The 22,658-nt window shown below is 35.5% G+C and overlaps 1 protein-coding gene across 1 annotated transcript in view; it reads right to left on the bottom strand.

Moving 5' to 3' along the window:
• Positions 1-5,908: 5,908 nt before the first annotated feature.
• LOC128858035 (ADP-ribosylation factor-like protein 5B) overlaps positions 5,909-22,658 on the bottom strand; it is a 37,708-nt gene continuing 20,958 nt past the window's right edge. The window contains exons 2-5 of the mRNA XM_054093963.1: positions 11,312-11,520; positions 10,122-10,247; positions 9,932-10,041; positions 5,909-6,966 (exon numbers count right to left, since the gene is read on the bottom strand). Of these exons, the coding sequence (XP_053949938.1) occupies positions 6,918-6,966; positions 9,932-10,041; positions 10,122-10,247; positions 11,312-11,520 (494 nt within the window). The 3' untranslated portion in view covers positions 5,909-6,917. The remainder of the gene's footprint in view (positions 6,967-9,931; positions 10,042-10,121; positions 10,248-11,311; positions 11,521-22,658) is intronic.

A 22,658-nucleotide genomic window follows, 5' to 3' on the forward strand; every position in this document is an offset into this window, starting at 1 on the left:
TTTATATTTGTGGATTCCTTAGAACTACACCTACAGATGCATTAAGAATAATGCTGAACTTACTACCAATCAAATTATTCGGTAAGCAAGCCAAATCAGGGAAATAAACTCATTCAGAACGACCCATAAAGGTCATTCGACCATATTGGAGAAATCCGACTGTATTCCTTGTAATTAACTTAATTACATTAACTTTAACAAATCCTTTATCGCAATGTTTCCTTCGAAAGAAGATCGGGATAACGGCCTAATTGAACATGAAAATGAAATAACTATCTATACATACGGCTCAAAATTAGATAATAAAGTAGGTCCAGGCGTCTACCCCAAAAAAACTGGAGATAAAGCAATCATTCCGCCTATTCGATCACTGTAGTGTATTTTAAGCGGAAGTCACTGCCATTAAGGAAGTACTCACAGCGATAAAAACAAGAGTATTACCCACAAATGAAGCCTTCATTTACTCAGACAGTCAAGGAGCCACAAAAACGATAGAGTCCAAAACGCACTCGTCAAAAACAGTCATGGAATGTTTTAATCTACTAAATGATATGTCTCAATACTACAAAGTACACCTTATTTGGGTGCCAACCACAGGAATATAGCAGGAAACTGCAAGGCAGATGAACGCGTTCGAATCGGTACGAGTACACCCTTGATATCCAGTTGTATAAAACGTTGATACCCACACACCTTGACACTTGTAAATTACTTAGAGACGGAGTAACTATTAAAATAGTAAATTCAAAATGGAACAACCTAACAAAATGCGAATTAAGCAAATTGACATGGCCGAAATCAACAGTAATCGTTCAAAATACCTGCTAAAACTTAACAGAGAGGATACAAGAATTTTATAAGTGTATTAACCGGTCTTTGTATGATATAATAGTTAACCATGCAAGAAGACTGGGAGTAGTACATACTACGAATATTGCAGAGGCTGCTACAATACAGAAGAAGAGGAAACTATTAAACACCTCCTTTGAGAGTATGAAGGATTACGCTTGGTAGTGCATTTTCAAGAGATGTAGAGGATATAGCGCATCTTAAACTAACGAAGTTAAGCTCTTTTATAAAAGCCGAAGGATGGTTTGAAAGGAAAAACTTCCATTGGAATCACAATGGACCAACAACAGGTCTAAGTGTGTCATTTTGGCAGCACCCAGACCTACCTACCTACCTAACCACTGAGGGTGAAACTTTAAAAGAAAACCCGAAGGAACGTAATATATCTGTGCAAGATGAATCCCAGGATAAACCCGGTGGTAATGGAAGCGCAGATGAGGATAAAAAGTCTGTGAAGTCAGTGAAAGTAGTGACAGTAAGCTATTTTAGACTTTACTGCATGAGAGAAAGATTCTCCGGAAGATTTTTTTCCACGTTGGTGCCGGCGAATATCGGCCACGATGAGCTGTATGAGCTTTACGACGACATAAGATAGTGCATCGAATAAAGATTCAGCAGCTACGTTGGCTGAGTCATGTCGTCCGAATGGATACAAACGCTCAAGCTCTGAAAGTATTTGATGCGGTACTAGCTGGAGGTAGCAAAGGAAGAGGAAGGCCTCCTCTGCGTTAGAAAGATCTTGTGGAGAAGGACTTGGCTTCACTTGGTGTGCCCAACTGGCGCCGATTAGCACGAGAAAGAAACGACTGGCGCACCTTATTAAACTCGATCAAAAACGCGTAAGTGGTTATCGCGCCAATCAAGAAGAATAATATAAGCATTTTATCAATGGGATCTGGTGCATCTGTTTTCTGTGGCAGCAGTATTGGATCTTGTGGATCTCGTTGCCAAAGGGCTTCCATTCAATTGTTTGCTGATGAAACATTGATGAAGTCTTAGTGCATAGACTGAACGATGATCTGAAAAAAAATGATCCGGTCGTATTAAATTTGGACATGGGTGTCGTACTGATTGGAATTTATTTCCATTGAAAGAGCAGTGATACATAAAATGTAAGATTATGAAGGACAAACAAAATGTATTGATTCTATAAATAAATAAAGACTGTATAAAATTAGTATGGTTCCTTGCTGCAATGGCTGAGAGTAGACATACGGCCGCAAAGGGTTGACTTGTACGAATCACAACAGTTATGTATGTATACCATCTCAAAAATTTACCTTTTGATACACCCGATGCTGTCTATTGTTGAACCAAGGAGTGTTTTCCCAGACAGCACAAAACTTAGATATTGGGGGTGGACAAATGCTGACCAGAGAAACCAAAATCCTGCAGTAAGGAAACCAAAATTCTGTTGGTTGAAATGGCGACAAAATCAAAATCCCGTAACTTGAGACGAAATGGCGACAAAAAATATCAGTTAATTTTCTTAGAATGTACAATCATATATGTATAATACTGAATGTTTTGGATTGACAGATAATATTTAATAAATGGAGATAAAAAAAATTTCTTCAGCACTCCAAATTAGGTTTTACAAATATTTTCAAAAATGTTCCCCTATTTATACAAAAATATTTCTATCAAAGCCTACTTACTTTTACAGAAAAAAAAGCTGATAAACCTCAAAGTGGAAAATTATTGAGTAAGTAATAAGATAGAGTCACAATCACTAAATTTTTGGCAAACAGGCATATTGATGCGGTCGGTCAGGTGAAAGGAGAGGGAGGGCGAACCGTTGCTACAAGTGTTATAGAGACGAGAAACGATGTCTTTCGTATATGTACACAAAAAGAAAACGACACGAAGCAAATGCGATGTAGATTTGCCTTTGCCTAAGCATTGAGCAAGCGTGCGGTAAACGTACATATGTATGTTCATATAACCTTATAAAGGGTGATTTTTTAAGAGCTATCGGAAAGTTTTTCAAAAAAACACGTAAAATTCAGAAAAATTCATGAAATTTTTATTTAAATCGATAGTACATTCCATATAATTTAATGTTTGAAGATTATTTCATGCAAATGTTGATCGCGACTGCGCTTCAAATGGTCCATCCGCTTATTCCAATTTTGGCATACTCTTTCCAATGTTTCAGCCGGTATCTCACATATAAGTGCTTTAATGTTGTCTTCCAATGCGTTAATTGAAGCAGACTTGTCTGAATAGACATGAGCTTTAACATAGCCCCACAAAAAATAATCTAAAGGCGTTTTATCGCACGATGTGGGTGGCCAATTGACAGGTCCCGAACGTGAAATAAAATGTTCACCGAACTCGCCTCTCAACAAGTCTATTGTTACGCGTGCTGTGTGGCATGTGGCACCGTCTTGCTGAAACTACATGTCATGCAAGTCAAGGCATTTTGCCTTGCATTTTGGGCAAAAAAAAGTTGGATATCTTTTCCCGGTAGCGCTCACCATTTACAGTTACGTTACGATTCCCAGCATCTTTGAAGAAGTACAGTCCAATGATACCTCCAGCCCATAAACCGCACCAAACTGTGACCTTTCCTGGATACATTGGTAGCTCTTGCAATTCTTCTGGCTGATATTCACTCCAAAATCGACAATTCTGCTTATTTACGTACCCATTGATCCAAAAATGAGCTTCGTCGCTGGACACAATTTTTCGACTTTAAACTTTCTTAACAGAACACGCATTTTTATAATAAAATTTAATGATTTGCAAGCGTTGTTCGTTTGTAAGACGATTCATGCTTAAATTATAGACCAAACTGAAGATGTTTGACAGTGAAACAAACACGAAACGTGCGTCAGCTGTTTAAACCAACTGTTTAAAAAGATAATACCTAAAAAATCACCCGTTATAAATGCGTTTTTCTCAAAACAACTGGTGATCACTGTAACTTAAAAACCGCTTGGTAGATTTCAATAAAATTTATACTGCTTTTGAAAAACATAAAAAATCGAATAATTTTTTTTTCAAAATTTCGATTTTTTTCTCGAAAATCTGAAAAATATTTCCTGAGTCCGCCATATTGTAATTTTGAAAAAAAGAAAAAGCTTCGATCAGGCACAAGATTATCTATTAAAGGGCTATTCTGGTGTAGACGCCTTAATTTTAGGTATTCTTAAAACTAAGATAAAAAAATGAAAAACCTTTTTACTATCCATTTTTTTATGGCTTTTATTAATATGGGAAAAGTATAAAAAAAAATTATGAAAAAAAAAATAAAAAAAATCGTGGAATTACAGGTCGGCGGAGTGGGGGCTACATGAAAAACGGTGCTCCATGGTTGACATGATTCCAACCCTTTTGTGATCTAAAACAAACGAATTAAAAAAATTCTTCATTAGTTAGGATGTCGCTATCGGATTACGCCAAATCAAAGAAAAAAATCACAAAATGGCGTCAACTTGGAAAAAAATTGTTTACCCTCTGTTTTTTTACCTTTTCAAATTTTTTAAAAATACTTCAAACTTAAATTTTTCAATTTCCAAGGCAGGCGCGATAGACAGATGTATAATGAAAAATTCTTATCAAACTTCAAAGCGATCGGTCAAGTAGAACTTGAGATATCATGACGACCATCTCAAAAAAAGAGAAAATTGCGTTTGAAGTGTAAGCAATTCCAATAGAATAACTTGAATCATAATATTTACTACTCACTCTGGATTAATCGGCGATATATTTCCAGGTATACCTATATTATACAAGCATAAAGTATATATACTATATGTATCGAATAAATAAAGGTTGTGTGGGATACAAAAGATTTTGTGGAAAGAACGAATCCTTAAGTGGTTCGGTAACGTCTGCCGTTCATGGTGCGATTCGCTCCACTCTGCTGACTTAGCCGCCACGTCACAAAATCCGCTGTATCTTCAAAAATAATTCGAATTTTGAAAAATCCGTTGAAGGGCATATTTTTGAAGATCTAAACTTTGAAAATATGCAAAAAAAATCGATTTTTTAAATTTCTAGACCAGAATACCCCCTTACTTAATAAAACTAATTTCTTTTGTCCGATTGATTTCTGATGAATCGCCAAGGACTTGTGATGATCACCGTAAGGGACTTCTGGAGAAACGAGCTCCACACAAACAGCAATAACTTTTACAATTGTTAATTTTTTTTTTTGAAATTTTGCTAAAGTCAAGTCGAAACTTGGTGTATTGATGTTGTGTTTTTATTTTTGGAAAATAAAGTAATTCACTAGCAAAACAAAAAATATTGAAAATCATCATTTTTCCGGGCCTCTAACTACCCCTAACCCCTTAAAGCCATCATTTTTGTTGGTGCAATAAAATATATGTAAAATAAATTCAAACAATTTTAAAATTAATTAGTTTTATTAATTTAGTTCGGTATACCTTTTCTCTTCATATGTCTTATAATTACAAAAATCGTTTAAATTGTTTTATGTTAGTTACAAATAGACAGGTTTCTTTTTAATTTTTTCTGTTTATATTTTTTATATTTTGGCAAATGTCATTTCTTACCTAAATTTCACTTATTCCTTATGCATAGCTATACACAAGTTAATTCACAGTGGCAAATAGCAAGTGAGCATTTCCTACTTCGATGCTTTAGAGAACATTTAAATATAAGGTTGCCTTTTTATTGCTCACTACTACTTTTTTCTAACATTTTGCTGTTGCAATAAGTATTATAGCATAATTTCGTTTGCTTGTATGCATGCATCTATGTAATTAAACAACACTGAATTGAAAGTAAATATATTTCGTGTTACTGTAACTAGTGCGTTGTTCACACATTTTTGTATTTGTTTTGCATAATGATTATGTTTATTAAATGGAAGATTTATTTTGCTTTAAATACAATATATTGCAATTTTTTTTTTGCTTATTAAAAAAACTCAAATTATTTTGTACTCATACAACTTATATGCTTTCCAAATATTAAGCATTACTGAATCAGAATTTTTATATTTGTTTGCATACACTCGATTTTATATTCATACATTTTATAAAAGCTGCTCTACATTGCATTCATTGCAAAACTTTACTCACTCATGAAGTATTGATGTATTTTTTTTTTTTTTTGATAACTCCGTAGGAATTTTTTTTTTATTATTATTATATTATTCAATTAAAAAGTAAAGCAAGAATGTCAAAATAAAAGAGTGCACAATTTTTAAATGATAACTGCGTATAAAATAAATTTAAAAATATTAAAAATGTTATTTGAACTGAATTTATAAATGTAAGAATTTTCGAAATTATTAATTGGTCTAAGCCTAAACAACTGAGCACAAAAAATAGTTAGCAATTAAAATAAAATTTTAGAAAATTAAATATAAATAGTCATTGCTAAAACTAACAGCGTTAATTTTGCAGTCATTTGCTGCTAAGATTACTTGCTTTTTCTTTTTCGATGTTAAAATAAAATAAATTTAAAGTTGTCTCATATATTGGGTTTTGGGGGAAAAGAAACCGTTATTTTCGCGCAAATGGTTTAAAACTGTTTTATGGGTGATTTTTAGCTCCTGGACGATGCTACGACTACTAAAATGCCGCTCAACTTTGATTATTTTTGTGATTTTATCGACAATTTCTTTAACATCAAAAAAGCCTGAAATGCCACCTTGACAACGAGCATAAACTTTAAATTGTTTGATCGACACTTCACGAGATATCGATGACTACATCCATCTACCGAGAAAATAATGGATTTTTTTCCCCCATTTATTTTCTGAGCACGTCCTGCTTAATTAAAATAATCATAAAACTATTTAATGCTACGCTCACACATTTTTTTAATTTTTTGTATGTATTTGTATTTGTATTTTTTCCTATGATCTTATTTGCTTTAAATTGTTGCTACTCTTTAGTAGCGCGTATTAATCTATGCGCTCTTATACTATAATATAAGTTGGTTTCTACTGTCCTGTGTTTTGTTTTTGCTACTTTCTATTTTATGTTTTAATCTTTATTACATTTTGTTATTAAAATAAAGATTTTTTACATTTTATTATTATATTTAATTAGCTATATCCTATCGCAGTCCATATTTGACGTCTGTCATTTCTTTTTGATGCGCTGCACAATCCACTCAAGACCCTGATAAAGACTGTTGAAGAAAAAAATATAGCATTTAATATTTAAATATAAATAACTTTGATGTGAAAAGAAGGGAAGCAAAAAAGTAAAGCACAACCTCTTTTGTGATAAGTGTATTCTGATAGAATGAAGAGAGTGACTTCCAAGCAGCTCGTTTTTAGACCTACTGTTAGGTGACATCGATGACGACGACTGATGACCTAACCGTTCGCACGACAGTCGGTTCCACGTTACCTGAACAACTCTAATTTGTATCCGACAAAGGGCTCCCCATACAACAACAACTGATGGTTTAACCACTCTAGGTTAGGTTAGGTTAGGTTATGGTGGTTGTCGGTCTATACGATTAACTCATTTAGACCTTACAGGCCCTTATTTTTTTTCTTCGTAGAACCATTTTGTGGGTCTTATAACCGCTCTAAATGGTGTTTAATAAGATACTACAAAAATAACAATGTAATGGAGAAGATTGATGGGATTTAGGTTGGCGCACTGTAACCTTAATCGCCTTGCTGCCAAATCCGGACATTTACAAAGAAATTGCTCAACTTCTTCTGAAAAGGTCCCCATAGCTTCTGCAATGGGAAGTAAATGGTAAACCTGGCTTTTCCGCTTGTGCGCCGATTGTCCAATGGCCGGTAAACACAGCAACGTGTTTGGAAATTGAATGGCGTGGTTGGTTGGTTTAAGTGGTGATTCGCCCAGAATCCAACTAGCGTCTTCGCACAATTTTGTTGTCACATCCTCGTTACCAACTTGTTTACCAGTTATTTACAGCATGAATATTTTCAGTCTGTGCGGTTCAGGAACCTTATCAGGTTGGTGACATCTAAGCCAGACAGTTGTTCAAGACTCTTGAACCGTGAATTGCCCAGGATTAACATTCTGCCCTTCCATAGGGCAGGGCATTCGCAGAGGAAATGGAAGATTGTTTCCTTTTTCTCCGGTTGCTTGCAACTGTGACAGTATGTGTTGTGAGGGATGCCCATTTTGGCTGCTTGTTCTCCCACAGACCAAAAGCCAGTTATGACTGCCGTTAGTCTCCAGGCGTCTCGGGACCCAGATTAAGGTAATTTTATGGTTTTCGCTTTAGGTGGTAAGGCTAGTCCTGTTTTGTTCCACCAGCTTAGAGGTTGTTGTCGCCGAATCCAGCGCCTGGACTTCAGCTTGGCTATCCGAAAGAATAGCGATATTGCCCTTAAAAGAGGGATCTGCGATTAGTAGCCTACAAGCTTCCCCAATTGCCAGTACTTCCGCCTGGCAACACCGCAATCCATTTTACTGCCATCTATATAGACCGTAGTGTCGAAGTTGTTTAGTGAGAATCCCTTATTCCATTTTTTTTTTCCTAGATGGAAAGAGAGTGGCAAAATTTCTACTGAATGTTACCGTCGGGACGATGTAGTTAGTCCTCTTCGAGATATACTGGGTTTGTCGCAGTAATAGACTGGCGTGGCCATGAATGCACTCTTTTTTGTCATCTTCGTGATATGTAGATCTACCGGAATAACGTGTGCTATAGCACAGGCTGATCTTTGCATTCTGCCAAGTAATTTGGGGCGTGCAGTTCCCAGGACTTTCTGAGCCCACCGTCTCTTTTATCTACTGGGGCCAAAGGGTTTCGAAATATCCCATGAAGAACTGGAGCTCCATCTTTTCTGCGCTTTCCTGAGAAATAAGTTGTGCGAAATTCCACCTTTCTATTGTTGTTAGACTGTGGGCGTCGTAGCCGAGTTGGTTTGTGTGTGACTATGATTCGATTGGTTCCAGTGTCAACGCGCACAATGTACATAGGGCATCAGATGATGGAAAACGATTTTTCTAATAAATCATCATCATAAAAATATCTGCCGTTCGGAGTCGGCTTGAAACTGTAGGTCCCTCTATTTGTGGAACAACATCAAGACACACACCACAAATAGGAGGAGGAGCTCGGCCAAACACACAAAAAGGATGTACGCGCCAATTATATATATATATCTGCCGTTCTGTACCAATTCATTTTAAAATGTTAGTCATTTTTAATTTCTTTTTTTCGCTTTTAGCAATTTTCTTTTAACAATTGCTCTATATATTTTTCAATGGGAAAAATTGTTTTGATAGCTTAGAAAAATGTTATGTTATAACGACCAATATTTTTCGTGTCCATTCTTAAGTATGTTTTAAAAAGGCAAAATGAAGAATTGCTTGCAAATTTAGATAAGATTTTATATGACAAATATAAAAAATGCCTTATTGTGCACTAAGCAGCAATTGGAATTGAAAACGTGCCCGACATCCACCCAAACAGAAGATCGAAAAGGGAACAGGCTTATATTTTGACGATATACAGATAAATGAAGAATTGGACTTCCAAGCACTTACTTTACAATACCTTTGGTTGCTTTAACAGCATAAAACATTCCCACAAATATTTGGTGAACTGTTGCTGAAGTGACAGCTCTTGGCCGAATACGAAACTACGTTGTTTCGATACCGTAAGCCCGATTCACGTATGCCTCAATGCACGCTAACACCTTACGGTGCTCGCAATAATCAATTGATTTGATTACAAATTCTTTAATCCTATTTTTTTTTTATTTGTTGTTGGAAGCATGAACATGCCCTTCAAAGATTTCATTGTTTTCTAAGCACATCATTAGCACTTCCAACTTCTAAGAGGTCTGGTTACGCTTATGACAACAAATGTTTGTTTGTTTAAGACTTCTCACTGTACAAATACATAGGCAAGCGTTTGTATGTTTGCCATGTGCTTTACGTATCAGCAAGAATAAATGAATAAAAACACTTTAGTGTTTTAATGTTGTTCCCATAATAGAGATTAAGTGGACAAAAAACAAAATTATGTCACAATTACGTAAATACACAAAAGAGTAAATCGCGCAGTACAAAAAAACTTCCAAAAAGCGATTGGAATTATCTTTCTGCTTGCCTTCTTTCATCTTATTTTTAAATATAATGTTATAATTGCCTACCCCTCGCCGGTGAGCGCACAACACGCCTGTATATGCCATTGATGTTTCTTAATCGAGGTTAAGTCCAACTGACGCGAAATTTCCGCAGCTGACATCGCACCCTTGAGATCCTGCACGAAAGTGAAAACAAGAATTTAAATATCAATTTATGAGTAAAACATAACAAACAAACAGCAGCGTGCTGACAAACCTGTTTATTTGCATAAACTAATAGACTGGCTTTACACAGATCCTCATGCTGCAACATGCGATACAGTTCTTCGCGCGTCACAGCCAAACGCTCACGATCCGTCGAATCGATGACCATAATGATAAACTGTAAAAACAATAAAAGCGGAAATGGTATTCAATTAAAATAAAACAGTAATGCGACTTGCTATATTAAATATGCAGTTTATTTACAGTTGCGGTCATAAAAAGTGGAGCATCAAAATATTGAAATTTTTGCTGCATTATTTTTCCACATGCAAATGTGAGGATATTGCTAGGTATTTTGATTTGAGGTTAGAAATTTGCAAATTACGTATATGTAAAATGCATTTGCGGCCTAGGTAGGCTAGCATAAGGGCCTAGCCTGCCATCCCAGAGGTTGGGGGTCGAATCCCACGTAAAGCACGGCCCTCGTATTTTTTCAAATTTACCTATAATGCTTTCCCTGTTTCTAAAAACAAAACCAAACGAAAAAAATCTCATTCCTCAACCCCAAAAACTTATCCTTTTCATCCTGACTCCCACACAATAGTCACCGCATTATTTGCATTATGGCTAAAACAAGCAAAAACAAAGAAAAAAACACACAGTTACACATCGCATCAGTGGCGCCAGCAAGAGGAAGTCGGCAACCGCGGTAATAGCGCAGACACACCAAATTTAGCGAAGTTTTCAACCATGTGTGCGATCCTTTTGGCAGAAAAATGTGAAATACAGATGGCGCTCCAAGCAGTAAGAAGACATTGTTCCTAAGCAACGACAGGTGGGCATTCCGGCAGGCTAATCGCCTACCCTGCCAGATAATCAAAATAGATTAACAAAACCAACGCAAGACTGAGTCTTGTCGAGGTGCTATGCTTCCAAGAGGAGTGAACAAGGGAAACAAATTTGGTTTTCAAAACGAAATTTCTGGTATTTTCATCAAAAAACTGTAAAATGTACCGAATTCTCTCTTTGTTTTCTTCTTTCTTTTTCCCCAAACTAATATAGAGTACATTTACTTTTGACGCTGACGGTAGACTCGTACATACTTATGTATTAACACAGAGTACTCTTACACATATAACTCTTCAAATGCAAGCTTACTCTCCCGACTCTCATGCCCGCAACTGCATGTAAATATGTATAATAAATAATAATATGTGTATGTATGTGTGTGTCTGTACATACCTCTGTATTCGTATAGTAGGTGCTCCAGGCGGCGCGTAAACTCTGCTGCCCACCCAAATCCCACACCAGAAAGTGTATATTCCGCCACACCACCTCCTCCACGTTCGAACCAATCGTTGGGCTGGTGTGCACGACTTCATTCATAAGGAATTGATAGAGTATTGTAGTTTTGCCCGCATTATCCAAACCAACCATTACTAATTTGTGCTCTGCGGATGGACAAAGAGAAAATGGAAATTGCTTTAATTTTTTATTACACAAGTAGAAATTTCGATTTTGAGATGTTTCCTTCAGGTGGTGCTCGCCACTTGAAAGCATACTTTACTCGTATCACTTTGTTTCACTTTCGTAGTGATAAGGAGGAGTGCTTCTCTGTTGCTAATTGTGCAGTGAGTGAAATTGTTGTTGCTGGGCAGTTATCAAGAATAGGTAAATAAATGGCTTTTGTGTGTAACGAATGTATGATGACTATCTCAAACCATTTTCATACAGAAAATTTACAATAGCTTATTTCATTCCGTTTATGAGTCTAGTAGTCAAATACAGTAACATACATACATACATACATACATACATACACCCGTGTATGCAATAATAGTAGAGCGACATTTTGCCAAGGTTTGACTATTTATTAATTATTTATTTATTGTCATTTCTTTTATTTTTTCCTAAAAATATAGTTCATACTACAACAAAAATGACACATAACTTAAAAATTCAAACTTTGTACAAGATTTATAAAAATTCTAAATTTTTTCATCACAATTTTAAAATTTTTGCATCAGAATTTCCATATTTTTACATCAAAATTACAAAAATTTTGCATTAAAATTTATAATCAAAATTAAAAAAAAAAACAATATACATATGCACTTTTATAACCCATTAAAATTTATTATATGATATTAAATTAGAAGTGTAAGGCCGCTAAAAACGTTCGTTTATTTTTGATAATTTTTTCCCCTGACGATATTTCGCATTTTCTCCATATAACAAATGCAGAATATTTTCATATAACGTTTCTGTCGCAGTTTCCTTTTGGGTTGCAGCCGCTAACGTGTTTTAACGCAAACATCAGCCAACAGAAAAATAAAAAAACGGAATCAATATCAAGAACCTTGAAGCCCGTAGCTGGAAAGTTTATGGACGGTGAGTTGAATTTCAAAAAGTTGGAAAGAATTTTTGAGTGGTCCTAACAGCAATACGGCTACTAGCTGGTAGCGTGTACTAGAAACTCTCATAAAAGAAAGGGCCCCTAGTTATATTATCTGACTAATTGGGAGCTATTTTTTGGAGCTTAAACTGAGGTTTAGAACTGACAAAGGCAAGGAGTACAATGAAACAGCAGGGGCCCCAAGGATCAGTTTTAGGTCCGCTACCATGGATTCATATGTATGCCGGTGTTCTAAGATTGTATAGAACTCCTAGATCCAATGTCATTGGATTCATGGATAATATCGCGGTACTAGTGGCAAAACACATCCAAGATATTGAGAGGATCGCCAGCGAATCAGTAGGTAGGATCCAGGCTTGGTTGACGTCCATAAACGTGGAATGAGCTGAGCACAAAGCTGATGTGGTTCTAATGAGTAGCAGGAAGGCAGTGGAATTAATGAAGGTAAATATTGGGACTGCAACTATCAATTCGCTCCGATATTAAATACTTAGGGGTTATGACTGATAGCCGTTTAGACTTTAAAACGCATTTAGAATACGCTGTGTATAAGACATCGAGTGTGCAGTCTTGTCTGGCACAAAGCAAAAGAAAATTATATAGTAGGGTTGTCAGCTCGGTCCATTTGTACGCGGTACCAATCTGGGCTGATGCATTGAACATAAATACCTACGCAGAAAAACTAATAGCCGTCTATCGTCTAAGCGCCTTGCGAACTATCTGCAGCTTACATACAATTTCCTATGACGCATCTTTCGTCAGGACTAATCCGGGTAGACATTCTGGCAAAAGAAATGAAGTCAGTATACGAGTACTATATATAAAGCTATCCGAACACGACGGTAGAGCAAGGCGTAAAGAAATTTTAGCAGAAGAAAGGCGTCGTTCGATCGCCCACAGGCAGGACCGGTGGAACAGGTCACCTAATGGTAGAAGAGCGCACGAGTTAATACCTATTCCTACGACATGGCTAGAAAGGAGACATGGGGACAAACTACCACCTAATAAAATTTGTTTCAGGGCATGGAGTATTTAAAAAATATCTGGCGTGTGAAATAGTATTAAATCACTACGAAGATGATAAATGATTAAATTAAATCCCGGTAGCCGTGTGCAAAATTACGCAAAAACTGCACATGCCTAGGTTAGATTTTCAATGGCAATGATTCCAAATGGATCTTGTGCCCCAATAATTACAAATGAAGTTGCAAAGTATTTTGAGAAAAAGTGTCATCCTGAAACTGTCCGCAGAGTCCTAAGAGAAGCTAATTTCCATGGACGCACAGCCCGCAACAAGTCAAAAACCGTACAGCCAGATTGAAGTTTGCAAGCGACTGATGGTCTCTAAGGATGAGAACTTATGAAACACCACAATTTTTGCTGACGAAAGCAAGTTTAACAATTTTAGATCAGACGGCATAAATACTTCCTGTCTCAGAGGAAAATTGGTTTCGAAGTGCCGCAAAAGTAAACATTCGGGACAATTTTGGCTTTTATTAGAATATCGACGCGAAGTATAAATCGATTGGCTCATTTGAAATTGCCCGCTTATTGTTCAAACACCAACGCAATCGCCAGATTTGAATGTTATTAAAAACCTGTCGTTTATATAAAAAAAATAGAAACCAATCTTACCTCAAAAAAGGCGGTAAAAGAGGAATGGAAAAAAATGTCTTCTGAATATACTAAGGGGCTTCAAGCTGTTATTGGCATAAGAGGATACCCTACAAAATGTTAATTTACTACAGCTTAAAGTTTTTATATTATATAATAGTTATTAGCATTGTTTTTAGCACTGCACCAGTTTGCCTGTGACTTGGCTTCCTAGATTGTGTTATAATTGTTGTGCTAAACAACACTAGGTTGTCCAATAAGTTTTGCGGTTCGATAAGAGGGGGCGTTGCTATTAGCCTATATTTTTTCGTTAAGTTTCAATCTGTCATTCATTCTTTGATTACCAGTCATTTAGTATCGACGGGTCACAGTATTTTCTACAATGGAAAAAATCAATTATCGTGCAGTGATTGAATTTTTATTTTTGGAAGGTTTAAAAGCAAAGAAAATTTATGAATGACTGTTCAATGTACAATATATAAGAACTTTTCGCTATCAATTAGTACAATAGAAAAATGGGTTGCTGAATTTAAATTTCAAGGTCGTCGAAAAACAGGTACAAACCTGTAGGTATTGGAAAATCGTCAAGTGATTGAAAGAGATTTGAGAGCCCTAGGCATCTCATTGGGTAGTGTAAGCAATATTTTGACTGCAATATTGGGTTTCAGAAAGCTGTGTGCACAATGGGTGCCGCAATCGCTAACAATGGAACAAAAACACATTTGAGTTCCTCAGCAACATTTAGAGCATTTTTGAAAGCATAAAGTGGATTTTGTGCGTCCATTCATCACTAGGGATGAGATTTGGCTCCATCACCATGATCCTAAATCAAAATAAGAGGCTAAAGAGTGGTGTGAAGTTGGTTTTTCGGCTCCAAAATGAGTTCATGTCCAGAAAACGACCAAGAAGGTGTGAGCATACGTTGTTTGGGATGCGAGAGGAATTTTTTTTGCGGGTAAAACAATAAATTCTGAATATTATTGTAACCAGCTCAAGGAAAAAATGGGTGAAAAGAGTCTCAGTTTTCAAAATAAAAAAATCCTTTTCATCAGGATAGTGTAGCATTCCACTAGAGCATTTCGACAAATGTCCACGAATTAAAGTTCGAATTGTTGGAGCAACCACCATATTTACCAGATTTGACCACTAGCGACTTCCGTCTATTTCCAGACCTAAACAAATTCATGCGTTTGCGGAAAGCGTTTTTCATCAAATGATGAGGTAATAACAGCTTTGGAAGCGCATTTTGTAGCCCTTTGAGATTCTCACTTCATGGATGGAATTTAGAAATTGGAATCTCTTTGGAACAAGTGTATTAATGTTCAAGGGGACTTTCTATACTATAAAGGTGAATGTCTGTACGTTGTCAGCGCAACACTACGAAACGACAACACCAAATGACTTAAACATTTTTATACATTCATATTTTCACCCAATGAAGGTTATAGGCATGTTTTTATGATGGAACTCCCTTCCCAGAGCCCTCAGGCCGCGCCACCACTCTCATTCGTCACTAATAATCGAATATTTGCTTTAATTTAATCTAAACTATTTATAGCACACTCTAGACTTCATAATCCGCATAAGCTGTTCAACTATGACCCAAATGCAAAGTTCAAAAACGGTTTGAGACAGAAAATTAATAAAAATAATTTAGCTTGATATTTTTCTGATTGGTTGTTTTGATTTTATTCAACGAGGCATAGCACCGGATGCCGGCTATTGTAATATTATGGTTATTAAAAAAAAAGTATTTTCTATGAAATTATTGTTGGTAATTCTTTTATATACATATCCTAAATCTCTCAAAACTGATCCTACGCGAGCGGGGCCGCGGGTTAAAGCTAGTACTGAATAATAAAGTGTATTTTTTCAAACCATAAAATTATGTTTTTCCTATCGAACCGCAAAACTTATTGAACAATCAAGTGGCATTTTGCCCAAAATGTGTTTTGTTTTCTTTTAATCTCACTATTGGGTTTAAAAACTCGGTGAGTCATTATATTTCATCATAAATGGGTGTGGCCTATTTTCCAAAATTTATTAAAAGAAATCAATTATTTGCTATAATTCACTCTACACATAAGTTTTTAGCGATTTGGCGCTAGAAGTTAATTAAATATTGCGGTTTTAGCTTGTTCCAAAAGTACCGTTAGTTCCGATCCGATTTTACCCATTTTCATTACCAACCAATCTTGGAGAAAGAGTAGCAAGTGTACTAAGTTTTATTGAGGAAACTCATTTAGAAAGTTTCAGAAAAAACAATTTTTGGCCGTTGTTCCATACAAGTGGAACCACTGTGCATCTGTTGGGCCTGATGGGTGTAAAAGTGCGTTTTACTGAAACAGTGCAAATGGGAATTGAAAGTGCCAGTATGTGTGCATGTAAGACAAACTGGCACAAGTCAAAAAACATTGACAAGTGCCAATGTGAATAAATATGCAGGCAAAGAGTAAAGAAACGTGCATATATTTACTATCTGGCATGGCGGTAACAATTAGCGCTTTGAATAAATTAACCTAAGCACAAAGTTGCCAAAGGGAGCAGTAACCTCCACTCCAACGCTTACTAGGCAATGCTCACAGCCACTAAAGTTGGGATGCTACACATTTTTGTGGTTTCAATACTACTCACTCAATTAGAGTTGTTTGTATGTGTGTGCGCGTTGCAGTAATTGTGACACGATGCGATCTGAATGTATTTGCGTACATATTTTAGTTGAGGACCACTGTAGTTGAAGGAGCTCGGAAGTTGTATAAAGATTGTATCGTAACAGCATAGAATCGATTCCTACATAAGTGATGTAATATTCAAGTAATAAGAGCAATATTTTTCTAATAGCGTTTAACCCGGTTCCGAGTGAACTCATAAGAAGAAGCTTCTCATAAAAGCCTACTGGCGAGTTACAATAGCATTTTTAGTAACCCAAACAAGATGAAAACCACATATTTGGCAAGAAACTCGGCTTATAAAATCTTATTATTATAGGGTGTCTCATTAGGACTGCTAAATTTTAAATTTAAGCGGATAGATGCAGTTTTTATTTGAAAAATTTTGTTGTTTTTACTATAAAAAGCGGGAGATATGAAGGTTATGTATACAGGGTGTTCCATATGGTGGTTTATTTTCAAGCAAGAGTTATTTTGACAATTTAAGCAGATAAACGCAGTTTTTATTATAAAAGTGTTGTTGTTTTTACTATAAAAAAGAGGGTGGATATGAAGGTTATGTATACAGGGTGTTCATATAGTAGTTTACTTTTAAGCAAACGTTATTTTGGCAATTTATGCGGATAAACGCAGTTTTTATTAGTAAAGTGTTGTTGTTTTTACTATAAAAGGAGGGTAGATATGCAGGTTATGTATACAGGGTGTTCATATAGTAGTTTACTTTTAAGCAAACGTTATTTTGACAATTTAAGCAGATAAACGCAGTTTTTATTAGAAAAGTGTTGTTGTTTTTACTATAAAAAAAGAGGGTAGATATGAAGGTTAAGTATACAGGGTGTTCATATAGTTGTTTACTTTTAAGCAAACGTTATTTTGACAATTTATGCGGGTAAACGCAGTTTTTATTATAAAAGTGTTGTTGTTTTTACTATAAAAAGAGGATAGATATGCAGGTTATGTATACAGGGTGTTTATATAGTGGTTTACTTTTAAGCAAACTTTATTTTGACAATTGAAGTGGATAAACGCGGTTTTATTTGAAAAGTTTTGTAGTGTTTACTATAAAAAAGAGTCACAGGAAATTCTCACAATTGCAGTATTGAAATATTTCTTCTTCTTTTCTTAATTGCGCGCCACCTTCTTTTCCACCTTTCTTTCCAACGTAGAGGAGCCCTTCCACTTCCTCTGCTACCCCAGCTGTTACCGCATCGAATACTTTCCGAACCGGAGCGTTCGTATCTATTCGGACGACATGACCCAGCCAATGAAGCCACTGGATATTTCAAATTTTATATCCGTATCTTGAAATATTTACATTTCTATTACTGGCACGCGCGTGTAATTGTGCGTGATTTAGGCACAAGCAAAAGTGGTGTACGAACAACATAAAAAATGGCGTTAAACCAAAACGGTCGATCTTAATGGGACACCCAATATTAATTTATACTCACTATAGCGGCACGATCCGATGTGACATGTGCGTGCACACGTAGCGTTAAATTAGCACACAAATACAAATACCAACAGGCTCATGCATATGTGCGTAGATGAATTAGATTACCAATTTTGTAACTGACAACCTAAAATTGGCGATGACAACAACAGTAACTGCCTGCCTGCCATGATGCATGTAGAAATGTATGTAATTACAAAAGTAATGAAAAAAAATACTATTTCGAAAAAAAGTTGGCAATCATTGTCACAGTCAACGAACTGAATGAATGAAAGCGGCATTCCGACAAGAAGACTATACAGCTAACAAAAAAATGAAAATAAAAGCAAATTGAGCAATGCCATTTGAAGCAAGTTGCTATTCAAAAACCACTCAGCCTCAATGCCATTGTCAAAAAAGATGTAACATGAAGCCAGTCGCCGCAGACAATTTATAATAAAAATAGCTTGGAGTAATAAAATTACGAGCACATTTGTCCCCTCTGCATCTGGTCATTTCACGCCTACTTACGCGTGTTCCACATTTCGTAAGATCAGGGCACTTAATAGTAATTGCTACCACATTGAGTTGAAGGAGCAAAGATACATTCGCCTAAGCGAGGAAAATAAACAAATATAATAAGCTACGAATATACGAGGGTAGATCAGAAAAGTTCGCGGAAGAATGGAGTTAAATCTTATTTTATTTTTTCTAATACAACTATCAGATGTCTCACAGAATTTATTTATACCATAAAAAATATGCTTTGCCGAGGCTTCAAAATAGGCACACAAAAAAAAAGTGCTTGCAGCATAGTACACATAACACAAGTGAAACTTTCAAGGCAGACAAAGAAAGAGGGAGAGACCCGAGAGAGAATGAGAGAGAGAGAGAGAAAGAATATATATCTAAATAAATTCACAACATTTGTAGAGAATACAAATAGACAAAATTTACAAAAAACGGAGAAGGGTTGACCGGTGTAGGTAAACGCCGGACACAAACCGTGGCAACAATGCGCACTACTCCGAGCGTTTATCACCCGCACAAACGAAGAGATTCCATGACCGTAGCAACGGCACAAATTACCGCAAGGCAATACCAATAAATCCGACGTCGGAATGGATAGCACTTTATAGTACGCACAAGCACTAGACAGGAAACGGAAATAAGCACCAAAAAAAATACCGCCAAAAAAATTGGGACCAAAAAACGCACCAAACAGTAGGCACCAAGGAAATGTGACGCCAAAAAGTAGGCACCAAAAATATATTTCCTAGAAGTTTGCACCAACAAACAAGCGCCAAAAAATAGGCAGTGTTATTTCTCACTAAAAATTAGCAGCCACAAGGAAAAACTCAGGAAAAATAGCCTAAAGTGTATCTGAGATATTTATAAGGTATAGCTCTCTCTCTCTCTCCTTTTCCTCTACTTTATATCGTTTTTCTCTCTCACAGAACGAAAATGTCCAAAACGTTGCATGGCATCGAAATTTTACTCTCCATAATATCTCTCCATACTCTCTCGCTCGTCCATCGACGCCTAAGAAGTTTCACTTCAAAAAACTGACTTCACTTCATCATCACTAAAAAATTTCTTTTCTCCCAATTTGCTTTATAATCGGTCAACAAAATATCTTCAGAACCCAAAACCCCAGTAGTCACTACAGCCGCCGAATTTTGAAATCTTAAACTTTTTAGCTAGTGCTGCTTTCACTCAGCTTAGTAGTGATGACCCTCGGCTCCATTTTTAGCCCTCCGTTGGACACATTCTTTAAAATCTTAGGTCAGGCATCCGGGTCTGACTTTTTTTCGTCCTGTTCGGGGATTCTTTTTAAAAGGTTATATCCATAAATCGATAGAAAATTAAATTTTAGGAAGCTACCTGGAAGCCCCAGTCGTTATAATATAAAAGAAAAGTCGGTATAATATAATAGAAAAGTTTGACCAGACTCGGGTGCCCAACAGAGGGTTAGTAACAACGTAGTTCGTAAACTTATCCCTGGTCTCGCTAAACCAATTGAAAATCGCTCGTCGCACTATTACTTCTGCAGTAGTACCTTCTTGTTCGAACCAATATAGTCATGGAGGATTTTCAATATGGTCGTAGATGATACTCTAATAATTTCTGCGATGTCTTACTATTTCAAAGATGCGTCTTCCAGAAGTGCTTTGACTTTTTGACATTTCAACTGTTTTCTAAGGGCATCGCTGCACATGGCCGATCTGAGCGCTTAGCATCTTCCACTGACTCTTTGACATACTTGAATCGAACAAATAATTTAAAAATCATTGTTTCCTGAACAACAGTGTAGCCATACAATATCTCATCAACAATTAGCCATTCATGAATCGACTGTGTGATGGATTTTTCCTGTAGACGTGTTAGAGGTGGACATTTAAATGATATTATTTTTTACGTATAATTGTTAAGAGCCGTTTTTGAATAAAAATAGAGAAACCTCAAAGAATCCAAATTTTTACAACATATGTTAAAATAACATCTAGACGCATCTTTCTTGTTTAGTTTAGAGTTATATCTTAAACGTTATTTTTTCGAATCAACCGTGGTCACAAATCTGAAAACTTGATTTGAACACACGCAAAAAAAAGTTCTATGTCCGGGCTTTAGTACACTCATTCGATGCCATCATTTTGCAAAGGGAATACTCACCCCCAAAAAATGGGGAATATAACGAATACGAATACGAACATTTAGGAACAAACAACCGTTAATTTACTTTGATATGGAATTCAAGACAAAATACGAGTACCATTTATTCGCTATTTTCGAAATATTACACTGGATTTTTAGTTGAGCGCTAAAATTCAAAGCAAAAACTTCATATGTATGTACGTAAATTTTTAAAATTAATTTTTACACTGCGTATTAATGATATTTAAATTAAAGAAAAAAAGTTGCAAAGCATTTGTATATGTATGTACATATATAATATATGTTTACTATGCATAATGTAATAATATAAAATAAATATATATATATGCATTGCGACTTTGAAACTTTTAGTGTATAAGGGGGGCAGCTCCTCCAGACAACGAGTTTTTCAATAATTCTTTGCGAAAAGCTACGAGTATTTATTACATTGAAATAAATTACATATAAATATTCATGCTTAAATGAATTTATAAAAATTTGTTTGAAAAAAAAAAAAAAATGCAGGCGCTACAGCTGCTCAAACGCTGCTCCTTTAATTTGCGCCGTGGAATTTATAGCCTCTTTTTATCAACTAAAATCAAGTAGACAAAAAATTTTTAATAAAATAAGTTTTCCGCTTTACACTTATGCATGTTTTTAACGAAAAAAAAAATTAAAATTTGAAGTGAAAAAGAAAAAAAGGATACTTGGTTTTTAATAAACAATTGATCAAAAAAATATTTTTAGTCCCTAGCACTGAAGGCCCTAGTAGCCAGTATTGATAATTTTGTTGATATCTTGATTACTTTTTTAGTGACACTCAACAGCGTGGAAAAAAACGTATTTCGAGAAAAACGCAATTAACGTTTTCGCTCTTACTCATCTTTCGTTCGACCCTCACCACTTCACTGACTTTATAGGGACTTTTTATTACTTTCTATTAAGCTTAAAACATTGAAAAGATATTCTTGAGTTTGTAAATGAATTTTTAAAGCAAAAAAAATTTAAATTTGAAAGTGCTGGAGGAGCTTTTTCTTATTCTTTATTTAGCTTTCTAATAACAGCCAAGTCAACAAATGAAGCGCTAGCAAGCATATTACAAATATATATACACACATGCGCACATATACTCGTACATTGAATAAATCAACAATCAGCTGTATTGCTAATAAGTGATAGTTCATGTCGAACGCGTGGAGAAATGTTTACAGTAAATTCAATCGACAAGATAATAATGAGATTATGAGAGAGAAGAGGCTTAAATACAAAAAAAAAATTATCTCATAAAAATAAAAACAAATATACAATAATATTTTGTCACATAACTGGAATATTAGCTACAGCAAATTAATTTATTCTACTCGTTTCACTTATTCACTTCATAATTTTGGCATTTGATAACATTTTTTTTTTAATATTTTTTTTTTTGCAATTTTTAAGTTCAATATAACTTCCCTAAGCTTTGCTTCGGATCGATCACACTGGTTAGTATTTGCTTTTCGTTTTCGTTTTTGTGTTTCTTATTTTTGTTTACACACGATTAGGGAGAGAATTGTATGTGTATGTGTGACATTAAATATTTAGCTAAAGCACACAAGTGGACAAGCTTCTTGACTTTTAAAAAGGCATCACAAAAATCACTGACGAAATAAGTGGAGGTGTACAAGTCAGTACGGTGTACGAAATATATTCAAATGTATGTACAAGGTGGTTGAATTGCAGTTATCTCTGTGACTTATGCAAGTACTGGCAACGAAAAAATAAAGTAATGACAAGTTTTGGTTGCTTATTTATATACTTGTT

Source organism: Anastrepha ludens, chromosome 3 (genome assembly GCF_028408465.1).
Source record: "Anastrepha ludens isolate Willacy chromosome 3, idAnaLude1.1, whole genome shotgun sequence".
Lineage (NCBI taxonomy): Eukaryota > Metazoa > Arthropoda > Insecta > Diptera > Tephritidae > Anastrepha > Anastrepha ludens.